We start from the raw sequence: 19,983 nt of genomic DNA on the forward strand, positions 1-19,983 counted from the left end.
TTGACCTTTTTAACCACCAACATGCTGGCAACAAACGTGGGTAGTGCCCTTCCCAAATCTTTGTTCGCGAAGCCCAGCCATGATGATGATATTGCTCTGTTAAACTTTTGTTGCATTATATATTCATTCTCATATACTCACATATCCACTACAAAAGTTTCTTTTGAGACTCTCATCAGCTAAAACAGCATTATGGATACCAGTTTTGGGAAGGATATAACAGTTTTTGAACCATGTCCAGTTTTATAATTTGAATAAAAAGCAAAAATACAAATACAAAAATGCAGAGCCTTTGCATTTCTTTAAAAACTATTCCTCGGCTCTCAGTTTTCACAGAGTCCTTCTTGGCTAAAACTGAAGATCTTGATAGAACTACAGTATCTGAACCACTTTCCCTGAATTATAATTATAATGTCATTTGTTTCTTTGTGCATTAGATAACAAAAGCCAAGAGTTTGAATAGCATTCAGAAAGGAATTAGCCATTCTGTGGATAATGAAAACTTGCACAAGAGTGTTTAAACAGCAATAGGTCTCCTTTTAAGAAGGGCATGAACTTCTTTTTCTCTCCAGTGCATAAACTAAACAGTAACTGACAGCACAAAGTGAATGTGGAAACAGGTTATTCCATTACTATTTACCTGGGGATTTTGAGTACCTCTCTCTGCACCCTTGAAGTGCAACATGATCAGAGACTGTATAATAGGACTTGATGGGAGCAAGATGAGGCTTAAAAGACATAAAGGAGAGATAGACACATTACAGCTACGTATTTCTGGTGTTACCGAGCAGAATTTTACTGTGATGACTCCTTCACAGAATAGGTGAAGGAATACTATTGTGTTTCAGCTTACACTGCACTTCCCATGCTTCAAAGAAATACAAATACACTGCTGGTAACACCACATCTATCCAGCATTTCCTGCTTCTGTAGAAAACAAAAGGGCACAACAGTACCTTATGTGCTCAGGCTTAGCTAAAAGACTGTTACCCACACCACAGCACTGCAGTCTGGTTTCTTATACATACAATTAATCTAGTAAAAATTCCTAGCTGTTCTGTATATTGCTATTAAACTGGGCACAGAGGAGGCTTCTGGCCTGCTGTGATTAGGCATAATGTGATACAGTTTTTATTATCAGCATGAAAGTGAGAGTTTTCTGGTTGAAACTGCATAGTTTTGCACTCAGTTTTGCAGTGATTCATCCTATTATTATGTATAAAGAATGCATTAAATCATAACTGGAATTACTGCACTTACTCTGAATTAAAAGTTACTTTTCTGAGAATTTTCAAGAGAAAGTGTTAATTACTTCATGCATTAAATTTATTTAATCATGAGAACTTTACTTTAGAAACATGTCAGACCTTCGCTCTGTCCCCAACGATCTGTGCATTGGCAAGTCTGCATTCACAACCCCTGGTGAAGGAAGGGAGCCTGAGTAACTCCAGCTGCATTTCTTCTTTGTGTTGTCTGTTGTTGGGTTTGAGGACTGTATGTCACCAATGAAATATAACTGAAGGTTTTGCTTCAAAGGAAATCTTTAAAATTATATTCTCCTTAAGAGAAGCTTGCAACAATCTCTTGAACTCTAGCACTGAGGCTACATGATATCCTTCTTTAACGGCTTAATCTGGTGACCATCACCTAGTGAGGAGGACAGGAGGGGAGGAGGCAGGCAGTCTTGATTTGCAGGTTTCTTGGGTTGACCTTGCACCTACACTCTAGGTAGTCTTTCCTCCAGCAATGCCTGCTGCCTCTCTGGAGGAGATCCCTGGGCTCAACTCACCTCAGACATAGTTTGCCTGAGGCTGCTGATGGAACCCATCTCTCTCACCACCTGCCCTGATGCATTAGGGATGTGCCTTCATCAGGGAGGTCACCATCCTCCCAGGCTGTGCCCACTCTCACCTCTTGGCTCATCCTCTTCTGTGGACCAGTCAGGCTCTTGCTGCTCACAGACATGCACAAACCAAGTCACCACTTCATGCAGAGAATCTAGTAAGTCTACTGGTTTACTGCAAAGGAGCTGCTGAAGTCAGCACTCGAATGAAGGCATTAGGGTAATTTCTTTGACTTGGCTATTGAACAGAGATCAGTGAAAAATCAGAGTTTTTTTATTCTGTACAGAAAAATAATTTTTTTAGCATAATGTTAATGTTTCAGGGAATTTTCTCAATAGCTTCAATATTTTTATATCTTAAAATCAAAAATGGAAATATCAGTACCTGTCAAGGAGTGAAACAGTGGGGAAATTAGAAAATGTTGAGCTTTTCAGTTGAGTGCCTATTTAAAAAAAAAAATCCATTCCCACATCTGCAAAATTTATTTCAGATAACTGAATTAAAATGTCTTGTTCCAAATCAGTTCAATTTAAAACTATATTTCCTTAAGGTAATTCACTAGACCACAAAAGTTATCATTATATGGTAGTTCTTTGTTATTTTTCTACAGATTAGGCTCTACTCTATTTCTCATGCTTCATGAGAAGTATGACACAACTTATGCAGCATTACAGAGGTTAGTCAGAGAAGAGATGCATGCATCACAAGAGATTTCATTTAGAGATGATTTACACGTAAAATGTTATGTGTATCTGACGTGCTGTAAGATCAGAGTCAAGGGCTGTAAAGAATTCAGATTTTGATGAGATTCTTTTTTTGACAGAAAGAAACTAAGAAGCTACACAAAACCTTGTTTATTTGTGAGCTAAAATGATTGGAAATATATTTAATTAATTATTCATTAATTTAATCAAGAAGAGAAACCACAGACTCTTGAGAGCAGACCCAAACAAGTAGAGAGAGATACAGAATGTTAACAGCTGCTTTGACATTTGTATTTCACTCTTAATACAGGATCACAAAAGGAGCTACCAGGGCAGGCCAGATGCCTTCTGGGATAATTTGCATTGGCTTTATGAGATTCATGGAGGCTCTTGGGAAGCAGAAGAAGTGGAACTGACTTGCAGCTAGGACTGTGATTTACAAGTTTCATTTCTCTTTTCTTTAGGGTAAAATAAAAGAATTTTACTTCAAGCTATATCAACCTGATACCTTCAAGTGAGGAGAAACTCTATCGCTGAGAACTATGACAGCGCAGCATCAGTGCTGTCTACTGCCCTTCATCCACGACATTTGATTGTGGAGGGTGTTAAATAAACTGTCTGAGCTAATGAAAAGATAGTTTTAGTTTGGGGGGAGGATGAGGAAGACATGGTTGGGGGTTTTGCAAAGTCAGATTTCCACCTGCTCCAAGCTCGACTGTGCAGTCACAACAGATGACACAAAGAAGGCAGTGGGAATGCGAGACTGGGAAATGGCAGAAGAGCAGAAAAGCTCCTTCAGAATTTGTCTGTTCTTGCATCAGGTGAAGATGGTCTGTCAGAGCTTTTCATTTCCTTCCAAGGTTAATTCAAACAGGTTACCTCAATCCAATGCAAACTATCCAGTAATTAGAGGTGCAGCACAGCATGGACCAGAGGTTAGTTACCAGGTTTTGCTGGGCTTACTGCTAAGATGATGCCACCAGGGAGCTTGTACTTCAACAGCCAAGCAAATTTTTTAAAAGCTGTGTTCATAGTCTTTATTTACAATTTCAGTTATGTGCTTTGCATATACACCCCTTCTGTTTAGCGTAGATAGGCCTGCATCTTCATACTTAAATGTTGAAGTAGTTTTGCAACAATACTGACTGTTTACAAAACTTTAATATTCAAAAAATTTAGATAAAAATGTATTTAAGGCCTTTGGATGACTTCTGATTATAAGACCCTTCAAGCCCTACAGTTAGGGAGATATTCCTCATTTTTAATCTTGAATCTTCTCAGGTCCCTTTCTTTTTTTTTTAATTTGTAATTTAATATACTAAAAATCTCATACTTCCATAAATAAAAATTCACTTCAAAGGAAGGAAATCAGACACATCTTCCACCACCAACTGCAACTCTTCAAGCTGAGATTTTCAGAGAAGCCCAGAAAAGTTTGATCCTTCCTGACATATTGGAGCAGATGAGGATCTAATTCTTGTAGCTCCCTTTAGAAAAACATCAGGTCTGAGGTAGCTTTGGGCTACTCTTAAAAAAAAAAAAAAAGTCAAATTTTCGTCTCAGACACCTATTTACTTGCTAAAATGAGTTCAATCTCCTTCTCCATTTAATAAACAAAAAAAAATTATCTGATGCAACCATCATGATTGCTTTAATATTGACTCCAATATCTGCGAGGCATTTCTGGATTTCTGGGAACTGAATGTTGTTTATGAACAATGATTTTTCAATACACAATTTCATTTTCTCTCACTCTTTTTAATTCTTCTTGATGTTTGCATATTTTCCATTACAGTAAAATTGACAGTCTCTGAATACACCAGATATAAAGACACTATTAAATGGCACTAATAAACATCACTTTATGCAGAAAGAAATCATGGAAAGATCTGTTGAGTTTATAAGTGGGAAAGTAGAACAATTCTTTCTTTCCAACATAAAAAGACTTTTTTATCTAAGCAAAGACTTATAGTAAGTGGAAGTTTGCCTTTGAGAATTACAGTCTGTTTAGACCAAAGTAAAACTATTTGAAAGGAACTATTAAATAGTGAGAAGTGTAGTAATGTGTAGTAATTCTCTGAAATATTTGGATTTCTTCTTTCAGTCTCAGTCACTTTTCTATGTGCAGTATTCTTTCCATTTCATATATAGTTTACAATTTAAAATGTGAAACAGCCTTTGAGGGCTGCTATAATTTTGCTGTATAGTTTACAGCAAAAAGCACAGGCAGAATACTACTCTCTTTCCCCTGATACACTGAAGGAAAAAACACCGAGACCCTTGAATGTGCACCTAGCTCAGTATGGAAAAAGCATTGCCTAAGTCCCAGCACTGAAGGAATGATAGGAATATTTATTCAGTCACACATATTTACAACTATTCTAATTTTACCGCTGATATGCAGTACTCAAGGTACAATTAATTTATCTTAATCATATCATGTCAATATGTAATATCTCAACAAATCTTTCCTATATATTATGATAGCTGTTTTACTAGGAAGTGTTGACTTCGCCTGGAAAAAGCAGGCAGCAAAATCTGCTTCCCAAAGGAATATGCTTCCCAAAGTATATTCCTTCTCCTTCTGTCTTCCATAGTGTTGCATATACTTGAAAACTCAGAGGTCATGTTTTACCTCTTGATAGTTTTTCTGCACTGCTAGCTTCTACTGCTTTCAAGGGTCTGATATCTTCCATAAAACAAGCCAGATAACTCTAGAAGAGAATTTCTAAATGATTAAAATTAGAGAGAGAGAGAGCAGTAGCACTATTAGGTTTTCTGAGAGATTATATATATAGATTACACGTAGGTCACAACTGCTGTTCCTCAAGGTTCAGTACTGGGGTCACTCCTGTTTAATCTCTTTATCAATGATCTGTATGAGGGGATCGATTGCACCTCAATCTGTTCACAAACAACACCAAGCTGGGCAGGAGTATTGAACCATTGGAGGGTTGGAAGGCTCTGCAGAGGGATCTTGACAGGCTGGATCTATGGGTCAAGGCCAATAGTATGAGGTTCAACAAGGCCAAGTTCCAGGTCCTACATTTCAGTCAAAATAACCCTATGCAGGCTGAGGGAAGAGTGGCTGGAAAGCTCCTTGGCAAAAAAGGACCTAGGGGTGCTGGTCAACAGTGGCTGAACATGAGCCAGCAGTGTGCCCAAGTGGCCAAGAAGGCCAGAGGCATCTCGGACTGTATCAAAAATAGTGTGGCAGCTGGACTAGGGCAGTAATGAGTGGTGAGGTCGCGCCTTCAATCCTGTGTTGTTTTGGGCTCCTCACTTCAAGGAAGGCATTGAGGTGCTGGAGGGAGTCCAGAGAAGGGCAACAGAGCTGGTGAGGGTTCTGGAGCATGTCTTATGAGGAGCAGCTGAGAGAGCTGGAGATGTTTACCTGGAGAGAAGGAGGCTCAGAGGAGACCTTATTGCTCTCTGTAACTACCTAAAAGGAGGTTGTAGCAAGGTGGGAGTCGTCCTCTTCTCCCGAGTAACAAGGAACAGGATGAGGCAAAATGACCTCATGTTGCACCAGGGAAAGTTTAGATTGGATATTGCCACGGTCCCAAGGGGAGAGGGGAATGAAGCCGTGACACAGCATGGACGGGTCCAGAGTCAAGGTAGAGGTGCAAATGGAACGCTTCATCGAGATGTGCAGGGGTTTTATGAGTTCAGGCGAGGAAAGGGCTAGAACATGGGGTGGAGCATGAGACAGACAATCACGGGAACAAATTGGGGTAGGGACACAGGTGAAGGGGGAGGAATGTGGGAGTGTGTGGGGGGGAAACAGTTTTCCCCCCAAAGTTTTAAAATGGTAAAACCCCAGGCGGTGATGACCCTTAAGGTTTTACCCAATGAACGCTTCTGCAAAATATAAACATATCACAAGCAGACCGGAAGAGAAAGTAGTTGTAGTTGTTGTTGGAGAGGTGGCCATGTTGTGAAGCCACAAGCTGAGGGGCCCTCAGCCCCACTGGGGGCTGAGCCCCCCCCACAGCCCCTGACGGGGGGGTGTGCAGGGACTTGGAACAGTGTTAAACTGGGCTAAGTACCTGTAGCTAGAAAGCTGCAGAAGTTTCTCCTCCATCGGAGCAGCAGCAGAGGCAGCAGCATACAGAGAACAGTGGCAGAGAGCCAAGAGATAAGAACTGAAGAAGCAGCAAACAAGCATGCAGCTGAGCAGGAAGACACAGAGTTGTCTGAGAGACGAGAGTCAGCAGCAGAGAGAGCAGAACTAAGCTCTACAGAGAGAGAGAGTGTTTGGGTAAGAACTGAAACTCCCCAAACCCCTCTGAGACCTCCTAGGAGAAGGATGATGGACTCTTACTTGAGAAGAGTCTTGGAGTGCTACAGCACTTCGGAAAGGAGCTGAAAAGCTCAGAGAAGGAATGCGGAGGGGTTGACCTTGTACCCTCCCCCACCGCTGCTACTGCCAAGCCGGCAGTTTTGAGTCAGAGCACGGGAGCTCTGCAAAGGGGACTTGAATCCCCTGAAGATACAGACCGTCACGAAGACCCCTGAGCTTCATTGATATGACCGTGGTGAGGCGACCGTGTCCAGGTGAATGCAGCCCACAGAAGATAAGAGCCTCGACTGAAGACGAGTGGCCGAGAGGGCTTGGATACCCCCTCGTGTGTACTGGCAGAGATCCTTCTCTGCATTTTGAGTCTCGTGTGGTGTCTGGAAAACCCATCTCACACTGGGTTGAGATGTGGGAGGGGGTTTGGACTAGGGAATTGGATTTTGGGGCTCTCAAGCTATGACAGGGAGGAACTGGGGAAGGAAAGGGCGAATGGTAACTGTCTCCTCTCTGCACCTTCTTCAGAGGGAGGAGCAGGGAAGCAGGGAGCAGGCAAGATTCGTGGCAAGCCCAGGCATGCTCAGGCTGTATACTGTGTAGTGTGGATACAATGCAATACACATATTTGAAACCACATAATAACAGTAAAGTCCATATAATAAAGTCCTGTCAATTGCTGTATGTCTTTCTCCATGCCTGGAACCGCTCCCATCCAGAATCTTGCTCCTTCACAGGATATTATGAAAAAATTTCTTCATGGAAAGGGTTGTGAAGCACTGGAACAGATTGCCTAGGGAAGTGGTTGAGTCACCATCCCTTAAGGTATTTAAAAGACGTGTAGACATGACACTTAGGGACATGGTTTTGTGGGACTCAGTGATCTTAGAGGGCTTTTTCCAACCTAAATGATTCTATGATTAGATGTAGGGGGGAGAGATCCCCTTTAAAAAATCATTTTTTGCTTGAGTATTATATGTTTTTGAAGCAATCTGGCCCTGAACAGTCCCAGATTGCTTCCTGTCCCTGTTCCCAGTCAAGCATGTTCAAGCACAGCCCTCAGAAAGCGTGTGTGCAGCTTCAGTAAAACTGTCTGTGGTTAACATGTCTGCCTTGCTCTGGTCCAGGTTCTTGGTAGCGTCTGGCAGTCTCAGACCTTGTGTTTGCTGTATGAGAACCTGCAAGCCTCACAAAGCACCACATCACATCTGGTTTTGGTCAAGCATTACCTAAAGTGTCTGTATCAGAAGGGCCTATATGATTTATAGTTATTTGTTACCCCTCTCCGCTGTACCTCAGTAATACAACTTGGGTGACTGAGGCAGTGTGCAAGCATTACTGCCCTGCTCTGAGTGTCTAGAAGACAGGCTGAAGAGACACTGGAGCTGTGAATGTGTAGTTATTTTATACATGGATCTGAACACAGATTACAAACACAAATGTTGCTTTTGATTACATAACTTGTACAATACATGCACATGTGATTTGGGGGACTGAAGACAACAGTCTCTCTTCAGCTTGTAATAACAATACGAGGAAGCAAGGACAATATAAATAGGTTTTTCCTCTTCTCTTCATGTGTGTTTCTTCTTGTTGTTATAGGAATAATAAATAGCTGCTCTTTCTGGGGGCTTTTAAATTCTAGTTCCACAAAGAAGGGTGAAATGAATTTCCCAAGGAGAAAGTTGCATAAAATCAAAGCTATGGTTCCAGGCAAAACGGTACACTACAGTGCTGATTTTTGTACTGTTATCTTCTCTTTCAGTTTATGCACCTGAATCAAATCTAGAAATATTTTAACATTCTCTGAAGTCAGTGAAATGGTATTTACATTTGCTTGCATATTTATTACTGACCCACACACTATCCAGTACCAAAAATGTGGTGTTATACTGCCTTCTGCAAAAATGAGAGAAGGATATGTTATTATTGCACACTTATTATAACCATGTTAGCATCTTGTGAAATCTTGTTTTGAAGCATAATTTGTGAAATAATGTGTGTAATTTGCTGGTTTATTGAAAAGGTAAGATTACTGCTCACTCACACCCTGTATGCACAGTCTGAACACCTTCACACAACCTCTCTTCTACAGCAGAGATACTTCTTTTGTTTTATGCATCATTAATTTAAAGAGTTTAAATTCAGTTTAATAATCCACATCTGTGGATTGGATCAGACAGAATAACATATCTGCCTTTAGCTTTGTGTAAGTTCTACATATTTTCCTACTTAAGATACTTGAGAAGCCAATGGTGACACTCTAGGTTGGTACTAATCTTATGATCAGTATACTTGTGTTGGACAGTGTGTCAGACAGTTTTCTGGAGCATATCCTCCTTCTCACTTACTCTGGCACAAACTGATTTCCCACAGAAATCTTCAGTAACTGCATCTGCATGTGTTTGCAAAGGCCATAATGATGCAGAACTGTCTGCATTGGCACATGCAGGTAGGACTGTGTAACTTCTCATCTCTCTCTGTGAACATGAGACTACGATTGCTCAAAGCCAGTTAAGCCCAAAAGATGGCAGGTGTCCAGTTAGGTACTGCTGATTGCTGTGATCTGCTTTCCAAGAACCGCCAGGAAAAGAGCACATCACTGCACACAGCTTTTAGAGCCAATAGACTTACAGAGAAGCACCTCTGAGACTGGGAGGAAATTGTGTGAGTACTGCTGTAGTCCTTGCAGACAGTCAGAGGCCTTCCTCTAGATTGGGAAGTCAGAGTATAAGTAGCTTCTTACCTTCCAAGGATCCACAGAACAGACTATCTTTCAAGTCCCACTATTTTTTTTCCAATCTCTTTCATTATTTCATCTGTACTGAGTAGACCTGACTTTTCTCTTTTTAACATTACTATGAATAATGAAGTGTTTCACATTTCAATACAACAGTGTTTGAAGGAAAAACAAAGGATGGTAGATTTCCTTTCCAGAAAAGGATGGTTGGTTTCATTTTCTTGCTCTGGCTGACACGGGTCCATTGTGGTTCCCTTCCCATACAGTGCCTCTGCCGACCTGATTTTTGAGTTGGGCTCAGGTGATATGCTGCCTAAACAGGGCTTTCTGCAGGTAAGTGTGGACTGATAGAGAAGTTCAGGAAAGCAAGCAGACAGCCTGAGAGTCTGTGTCTTCTCCCACCAACAAGTGTGCTGGTTAGAGAGTAACACCACCGGAATGATTATGCAAAAATATGGTTTGGAAAATCTTGCAATCCCTTTCACTGCAAAATGTCTTTTTACTAAGCAAATTAATTTTTGCACTTCTGTGGTACCTTGCCGCTGTTTCTTATTTCCTTATAGCATTTATTGGCAAATTGAAATTAAACAAATGACATGTATACCCTTATAACCAGGATGGTTTTTCCTGCCTTATTTTCTGTACGTGTGAATATGTGTTCTAGTTCTTCAGACCTGAGAAAGTGTGAAAATGACCTTTCCCAATTTGTTTAAAAGGGAAAAAAGAGAAAGAAAAAATTCAAACATATGTGATAGACAAAATTCACACCACAGTAAAAGGAAGGAAACCCATGCCAGTAGTGATATTTTAAAACCTTTAACTTTTCAGCTTTTGTGAAATGGGAAAATATCTCTTAGATGAAGAACTGTAAATGAGTTGCAGTGCATTTGTGTGATTTGAAGAGTAAGGAGGCTGAATTAGACTATGCCAGTTATGCCACATAGTAGGGAGGGAAGGTTTGTTGGTTGATTTTCTTTACAGATCCTGGTCAAATTTATGCAACTTTACAACTGCACCATCTGAAATAGCATGTGAAAATAAATAATAATCTTTATTTCTTAAGGGTTGCCTTAGCAGGTGACAAAAACTTGGATTATTTCTTATAAATCTGTGCCTGAGAAAATCTGGAAAGTGGAGAGTTTTCTCAGGGGAGAGACATCCTCAGCTCCTTTAATGTTTAGAGTTTGAGAGTGTTTATTTTGAGGTTTTAACGAAGTTTCACTGTGATATTTTTGCCAATGTATACACTGTAAAATGTTGCCGTGATCAAAAAATGAGATTAGCAGCTGCAGTACCTAAAATGTAACACAACGGCTTTTTAGTGAGTTACATAGTTCACTTGTGAACCAGTCTTCAGACACGTAGATCAACTAATTGTCCTGGCATAAACTCTTTTGCTCCTGTACAGACCTTTAAAGTTCAGTGGCCTTGCTTCAGTTATCAGCAGAACAAGAATGGGGTTTTTTTACTTATTAGGCATTCCACAGAGGCCATATGAGAGGTTGATTCTCAGATTAAAACACATAAATAAAGGACCTGCTCAGTCAGGTGGCCAAGCGAACCAATTGATCTTGAGTTGCCAATCAGACAGAAACTCTAGGGTCTGTTTTCAACTGCTGCGTTATTCCTTCACAGAGTGTATAAATTGTAGCAACTGAACTTAAACCACACAAATCAAAAGATTGGGACTGACTGACTCATTGTGTGTTTATACCTGACTGTTATCTCGACTACCAGGATTTTGACCAGCCTTGAAAAGACAGAAAAACACTCCTAGAGCTTAGCTTTATAAACTAAATGTGTGAAGCTGGTTTTATGTTAGAGAAGGTGATTTTTTTCTTTTACTATTGATCAGTCCATTTTAATGGAACGTTTCCAAGAGTGTTATATCAGCAGGTGTGCTGTATGCAGGTGGAGCAAAGGGTTCAAAACAAAGACAACATTCACTGATTGTTGCAAAGATGGATCTGCAAACACAAGTCATTATGCTGAGGCAGACCAGCAGCCTGTTTATTTAGCATCTAAGAGTGGCCAGTGCTGGAGATTTCAGAAAAGCTGCTTGTGGCTTCAAGTGCTCCTTTTGCCTAGGTGGACATATTATTGTTGCAACTGAGCAAGCTACCACTACAGGTGTGATGAGATTTTTGAATAGTCCTTGACACAGAAGACCATTCTTAAGAATCTGTAGAAAATCAGGGGGTGGGGAAGTTGCTGAACATATTGCGACTGAGGATAAATTGTTAGACTTTCAAAAATTTCATAGTGACACTAATAAGTGGAGAGTAAATGATGCCTGGTACCTGAAATCAGCACAGCTACCAGCTTCTGATAATGCCATGTGCTGCTGAGAAATATGTCTAAGAATATTTTCATATTGCTTTAAGGAGTGCAAATAGAAAAGCATTTGAAATTATGAACAGAAAGTATCTGTTGCCAAACCACACCATATAAGAGTATAAAGTAATCAGATCCTTTCAATATTGTTAGCAGTCTCTTACTATATATACGATTTTCAAAAATTTTCATGAGGAAGGTAAAAACCAAAGCGTGGATATTCAAAGAAAGGTATTTAGTCATATTTTAAAATTAACTAGCTTGTTGAACAGTTGCTACCTAATTATTCATATCACAACTCTTGACCTTCAGAAGACACTCACCTTCATCTAAATTCACTTTTTGCTTCTTTTGTTGATTCTTGGTACTGCATTTTGCTTCTTTCAAGATAATGAAGCTTTCTTACCAAAATGTTTGGCTCAACAGGAATGCATTCTTGCCTAATAGAGGCATATATAGCACATACTGAAGTACAAATACTAATTTACTTATTTTGAATTATTTTTTCATAGTACTTAATTTTCTCTGAGACAAGGTAACACAAAGAATCTTCTCCTAAGACACATCAACCCCAAATTTCTCTGTGTGAGGGATACAGCATAGAATGAAAATGAGTTAGCCTTAATGCAATTTGTGACCTGAATGAGACAAAAAAAAAAAAAAAAAAAAAAAAAAAGAGGATAGTGGGGGTGGGGGTGGATCTTGGATAAATTTTGGAAATTTATTTTCATAATTTCTTTTTTACTCAGTTTACAGCCACAGAATTCTAGATAGTTCATCTTTCCTGTGAAAAAAGGGCCAAGTGCTGTGTTAGCAGAGGCATTGCCATATTGACAGTTGCTGAAATACGATAGTGGTGCAATCTTGGGCAGTTTGCATTCTACTGTGTTCTATGATGCAGTTTTCAGTCTGAATGTGTATGCAGATCTCATGCCAAGATCTTGTGCCATTTTAGAATCACTCTCATCAGCATCGGAAGCACACTATGCACTGCAGAAAAATACTTCCAAATCTTGCTTAGCATGCTGGTGGGACTGTCACATATTTCAACAACTAGAATCATAGAATCATAGGGCACCCCAAGAATCACACCATGTGCCTGAGAGCATTGTCCAAACACTTCTGGAACTCAGACAGGCTTGCTGCTGTGACCACTTCCCCAGGGAGACTGTTCCAGTGCTCAACCACCCTCTGGGTGAAAAACCTTTTCCTGGTATATAACCTAAGCCTCCTCTAACTCAGCTTCATGCCATTTCCTTGAGTCTTGTCACTGGTCACAAGACTAAATAAATTGGTATTTGCCCCTTTGCTTCCCCTAGTGAGGATGTTGAAGACCACAGTGAGGTCTCCCCTCAGTCTCCTTCAGGCTGAACAAACCAAGTGACCTCAGTCACCCCTCATAAGGCTTCCCCTCCAGTCTCTTCATCATCCTTGTGGCCCCACTTTGAACACTCTCTAATGGCTTAATATCTTTTTTATATTGTGGTGCTCAAAACTGCACACAGTACTCACAGGTGAGGCTGGACCAGCAGAGAATAGAGCAGGACAATCACCTCCCTTGACCGGCTGGCAAAGCTGTGCTAAATGTACCCACACAGCTGGCCTTCTAATGTAGAGATACATTTTCTCTAGAAATGCATTTTTATGCATGGCGTTGCTTCAGATGCTACATAGAGAGTTTTTTGCTGCCCTTATTTTTAGTCTTGGCTTTGAGCCAGACCCTTAGATATATTGGTTTCCCTACTGCTTTACACTATCCCTACAGATCTCATAGGAAGAAAGAGACAGTGATTGAAGATAAACCTCTACTACAACACTGATATTTTACTCTGTCTTTGAGGGATTTGAGTGGGATGTCACATCACACTAAAGATATACTTTGAAAAAATGAAAAATGTTTAAATTGATCTGAAATAAAGGGGTTGCTTTTCCTTCACTTGTGATCTTTTAGAGATAGACTATGAGTCCCAGAGACAGCAAGGGGGAGGGATTGTTCTGACCTTGGCAAGGTTAATCGTATGTGTTTGTTCTCCACCAATAGCAAATTGCTATCTACAAACATTTGTAGAATATAAACTTAATTTCTTATTACTCACCTGAAAAAGGAAAGAATATAGCACAGATAGTGATTGGTTTACTGCTGCATGGCAATATGCTCATCCTCAGAAAGGTACATTTGAAGCACAATATTGACCCCATTCAAAATTCTTTTCCTACAATGATATCATTTGATGCTGTATAACTTTATATCTATCTTTTTCTAAATTAAATAAAGTATAAAAAAATTAGACAAAATTAGGAATACAATTTGAATGTAAGGCTTGGTATTGCAAAACCAGTAATTTGATTCATGGACAGTTACCTAAAATATAATTTAAAGAAATGGATAAATGCCAAAATTACAAAAGTTTCCCTGTTAGAGAAATGCTTTCGTTTCCCTGAAGTCTATTCCTTTAACTGTTCATATGACTCGAGGAACTTTACAGCAAATAATTTGAAAAGCCCATTGCTTCTATTTTTCTATTAAGTATAATGAACCTGTTGCTGTTACTGACCTAATTATACTGCAGAGCTTCCTTTTATAGAAGGGATATTTGGAGTATTTGTACGTTTTCCTCTGTAGTGAACATCATTATCTGTAAGGAGTGACTGAATTTACTCTCGTAGGCTACAGACACGCCCATAACTAAAATGCAAGAATTCTATTGTTACAGAATCAAATAGGGTGTTTCATGAAGTAAAGTTGTTTTGTTCCCCGGGAACATTTAAAAGGTAAAATATTTTTTCAGTCTGAAGATAAATGTAAAACCAGTCTTCCAGGTGTATAAACTGCATAAACCAAGCAGAAGGATCCTAGCCAGACAACTTATTTTACAACTAATATTAGCTAATGTTTTCCAATGTAGCTGGTTATGTAAATGAACATTTCTTAGAACCTGCTATCTTCTACTATATTACAGAAAAACACGTTGTTTATTTCATCCAACAGACTCCAAAGCATTCACAGTGAGATAGTTACAAGTGCTATTTATTGGAGGTGGGTGTCCTTGGTGAAAATACTGTCTCTCTATAAAAAATACATCAGAACACATATATTGTCAGATATCAAACCTGCATGGTAGAAGGTTTTAAAACATGAGTGTAAGCTGTTCTGCCAGCCCGTGTACAATTAAACTACCAGTTTTTGTCTTTTTATTGTGGTGATCACAGACCTTTAGAAATGTTGGAGGGAAAAGCCTCTGTAGATCATCTAGTCCATTGTACTGTTCCAAGCAAAACTATGCCAACTACATCACCTGAACTGTACTCATAGCTCAGTCTTCAAAGCAACCAGGAATAGACATTTCTATATGCTCTATGTCTCTGGTCAGTGGTATTCCTCTTTGCCTCTTTCCAGTTTCTCAACACCACATTTCAACAGAAAACACTGGACTGCTCTCTGAGGTGAAAATTTCTTACTCATCCAGCCTAGACTCCATCAGATTTACAGAGAGAATACTGTAATTTTCCACTTCCTCCTCCTCCTGTCTCAAAAAAGGATGCAATATTGGATTTTTTTCAGTCAGCAGGAATGTCCTCTGATCAACATGAATTTTCTTAGATTAGTCTCACCATCATTTCAGCAAACTCCTTCAGTACTCCCAGATGTATTCCATCTGAAGACATTCAGCTGCTTTAAATAGTCCCCTGAAGCTTTTGCTTCTCGACTGTCATCTGCTTCTCTCTTTCCCTGCCATATTGATAGAAGCAGTTGTCTCAGAAAAGGGCTTTGCCTGTAAGAACTGACACAAAAGAATACACAGAGTATTTCAGCTGCCTGATTTGCTAAATGACATGCCCTCCCTCCAGACATTTGAAAGGCCCCCCATGAGGACAAGAAATACCTATTTAAGGCCAATCCACCACCTCCTCTTCCCCAAGCGATCTGTTACTGACCTCCACAACAAAACATATCAAAATTTGTCCCATCTCACTTTGAACTCTTATTTCTTCTTGAAGTTTTCCAACATTCAAAAGTCCCTAAACAGAGGGCGCAATTATCCACCCTTTTCCTGCCCTCATGTCTATGCTGAACTGCCTGTTTCATCCATGTCAATGCTCCACTTTTTCATGCCACACCTCTTTCACTTGCACTCGTCTCTTTGTAGCATTGATCCTAATTGTAAAAGCTGAGATGTCTGACCCAGGATCCTTCCCTAACAGGACTTGTTGCTCCTCTGCTTCCAGGGCACTGCAGCCATATTTAAAGTTCAATAGCTGCAGGTTGAAATGGGGCCCTCCTCTCATTGCTAGACTTACACCCTGCTGGGTGGCTGCCCACCTGCTGCTTCAGAATTGCCTTCCCACCCTCAGGATGTCTCCTGCCTCAGCAGAGTCTCTTGGAGATTCTATCAGTGTCTCATCTGTCATTCTTCACAGAAGGACTGCTCATTTCCTGGCTAGTATTGTTTTGCTTATTTTCATTAACAAAAGGAAAGCAGTAGCAGATACCTCTGACTCTGTGTTCTCATTTCATTTTTCAGTTTGGACTCCGACCTGCAGGAACACCTATACACAATGTGAATAGAATAGCCTGGATTGTGCAGATGGGTAGTCAGGCTAGCTGACTTCATAGTTATCTATGTACCTAAAATCTATGGTCTACAATAATTTCTCCTTCTCTTTAATTATTGGTGAAGCAGAATGCTATTCCAGCTGTGAGGGACACAGAAGAAGACGGTGTGTGGGAGATACACAGTTGAAATTCTGCAGCATAAATCTAACCTCGCAGAGAAAGAGAGAGCATCAAATGTGTAGAACCTCCTTTTTGGAGCTGAAATGCCACCCAGCTGTGCTTGCAGAGAGAGGAAAAGCTAATGAGCTGGTCTCCTACTGTGGGAGTCTGTGCTGGGGATCTCTGGAAGCTTGCACAGCAGAAGACATTTTGCTCTCTATTCTGGGGTGAATCGTACCTCACAGTGTGTGTTTCTAATTTTTAATGTGTTCCAGTGGAGAAACTAAACTGTGTATATTTGCTGCTGTGAAATAGCTTTTCTGCTCTAATAGAAATACATCTGGTGACAAACTGATGCACTTCTTCCTCAAAGGCAGCAGAACAGATATGTATTTTTAGGAAAAGAGGCACCCTTAACTGATCTTTCAGTATTTCAAGACAGCCAAAAGAAGCTTCAGAGTAGACCTCTCTGGAATAAACTCCTGATGGAGACAGTCCACCTGTAGTCTTATCTGATAGTGGTTGGTTCACGCTTTGAAACATCTGTCTAGTTTCTCAACTGTAATTCTCTAATCTTTTGGCAAGTTCCTGCTAAGCTTCCCAACAATGTAAGTTATTGAAATTAATAATTATTACAAAATAAATTGAGTTATTGAAGTTAATAAGTGAAATTAGTGAAGTCTTTCATTAGTGTCTCTTACATGGACTAAATACCTCAAGCATTATAATTTTTTTTTCTGGAACAAATAAAGATCAGTACCATATGCCCATTCACTGAGATGAGTTTTTCCTGTCTATTTTACATCTTAGAGATACCTATGACACTAAAACCTTAAGGAATAAAAGAAAAAAATATCATGCTGGATAGAGACTCTTGGATTTTATGGAACTTTAGGTGTGATTCAAACAGTAAATCAGTAAATCTTACCCTTTTTCTTTAATATATGGATTTAGACCCACAGTCAGGGAATGGAACCAGATCATCCCCAACAGATACAGGTTGACTTGAAATCACTGGAATCAAGTATGTTGATTTACATCAGTTGAAGTTACAGCCCATAATATTTAAATTGTATGTAAGCAAGTGGCTTATGGCTTGGATTTTTGCATACCCTGACATAAAATAGTCTGCTTTATCAAAAAACCAGGGTCCTGATTCAGAAAGTACCCTTCTCAAGTGCCACTGACTCCAACATTTAACTAAAAAGAGACAGGCTTCCCGAATAGTATACTTTAAAGGAAACTCTCTATTATAGTTCTTCTTTCTCTAAATCCTCCACAATCTTAACCGTGGCTGAAAGATTTAAAATAGGATTATATCAGACTTTATCCAGCAAGACTTCCAATTAGTTTTTAAGGCAATACTCATATTTTTACAGTACCAGGAGAAGCAGCAAAATTTATGGATCATTAGGCCAGTAAAGCTGAGAGGAAAGTAGTTGTAGTTACTTTAGACAAGACACGAATGCACCTATTTTTCTCAGATTTTTATGTTCTGAGTTTATACTATGTGTCACTGCCTCCATAATTCTGAGAAATGCTACTTTTTTACAATTTTATCTTTTTCCAGTGCTAAATCTCTAGCACTCCTTGAAGAGATGGAATGTTACAAGAGAGATAATAAATAAATTATTATCATGTTACCTGTCTGTGTTCTCTTATTTTAGGCCCTCTGAAAGCTGCTACTACTTTTTAGGAAAAAGTGTAATAACACATGCTCTGAAAATGTCTTTATGTCTATCAACATAAAGTAATCCCATTTTCTTCAGCATAATATGAAGCTAGAAATAATAATAACATCTTTGAAAGAAAATATTACACTAGCTTAGTTAATTTAAAATGGATTTGAAGCCTTCAATTAGTCAAATAAAGATTCCTAGCTATACATTATTCTGCTTACGATTCTCAAATTATATGTATGCTGCATGAAATGCCCCTGGGCTGCTGTACCCCAGACCAATAACCCATCACACCAATACATGCTTCTCTTAGGTCAACTCTGAGGTCAACACCATTATCCTGAGTAGTCCCTTTGGCATCAAGAAGTCAGGCAGAATATGTATGCATATGCTTGCATGCATATGCAAGAATTTTGCAAAACTAAGATCCTGTTTAGTAATCACTCAAGACTTCCCATTTTTGCATGTAGTGTCTCATCTTGCAGTTAATTAGAAATTTTTGTGGGACACTTTCTGATGAGGTTCATGGACATTCACAAACTTCCATGAATAAATCAGTCTGGAACAGTTACTAAAAAAAATAGATTTCAAATGCTATGATTTAACCTTCCCAAATTTTGACTTTTTTTGTCTTTAGAACATCAAAATCATACAACTTTTTTCTTTTATTCAGTTTGACATTCAAAATAAATCAATTGTATTTAAGTGTCTTTCTCTCTTTCCCTGTAGTACTATTTTGACAGCAAACCTGATCCCTTCAGTGCTACCTCTTTCTTTTATCTCAGCAAATGTTGTCACCAGTTTTGTAAAGGAATTTCATTTCCAACTCATGGATCGTGGCATGAATAATATGAAACACCCCAGACACAATGCTGACAACTGAAATCTCTGAAAGAAGAAAGTGAACAAAAAACCCCCAACACTTCACTATAATTAGCTATAATTTTGTTGAAATTATACGCATTACAATGACACTTTCAACATAGTGTGTGCACACCTAATTCAGAAGAATTTATTTCCAGAGACCTGTCCCATGATTTTTCAGGACTGTGTGCATTTCTACAAAAAAGATTCAAGAGTTTAATTTTAAAACATACTTTGTATGTGAATACTGAGTGTGGTACCATTTTCATAAAGTGCTTTACTAGATATTAATAAAAAGACTAGATAGCTTCCAAGCAAGAGGCACTGAGATGCTACTGCAGCAAGATGTTGAATAATTTGACACATCTACAAGTAGTTTGACTCATAGAATCATAATTTCACTAGAAAATGCCCTAGAAAGGGAGAGAATTAAGTCAGGTTACAAAATAAACTATTCAGTTTACCTACATCTCCCTCTCTGCAGGAAACTGTGAAACATATAGCAAATCCAAGACCCATCTCTCTTTAGCCAGCACACACAAAAAGAGTGAAGTCAGATACTACAGGTCAAAATACTGCTTTCAAAAATGCAGTCTGGTGCAGAGGAGAATGGCTCCTTCTGCTTATTTATTCCCTTGCAAATCATGGCCATGGTTTAAAATCTTCATGCCTCTGCCATCCCTTGATCTCTTTCCCTCCGGTTTGTTATGAATCAGAGAAAAAGATATATTTCTGAGAGTTACCCCCTTTAGCTTCTCAGAGTATGGATTAAACAACAGTTTATTTGAAAGCATGATTAGCGTGGCAGCA

At 39.3% G+C, this 19,983-nt stretch overlaps 1 protein-coding gene across 1 annotated transcript in view; it reads left to right on the forward strand.

Moving 5' to 3' along the window:
* Window positions 1-2,975, forward strand: part of LOC108502965 (craniofacial development protein 2-like) — a gene marked incomplete at its 5' end in the record, with an annotated part of 6,186 nt that extends 3,211 nt beyond the window's left edge. The window contains one exon of the mRNA XM_017826460.1: window positions 2,859-2,975. Coding sequence (XP_017681949.1) covers window positions 2,859-2,975 — 117 coding nt within the window. The remainder of the gene's footprint in view (window positions 1-2,858) is intronic.
* Window positions 2,976-19,983: the final 17,008 nt, after the last annotated feature.

Source organism: Lepidothrix coronata, unplaced genomic scaffold (assembly GCF_001604755.1).
Source record: "Lepidothrix coronata isolate B3197 unplaced genomic scaffold, Lepidothrix_coronata-1.0 Scaffold127, whole genome shotgun sequence".
Lineage (NCBI taxonomy): Eukaryota > Metazoa > Chordata > Aves > Passeriformes > Pipridae > Lepidothrix > Lepidothrix coronata.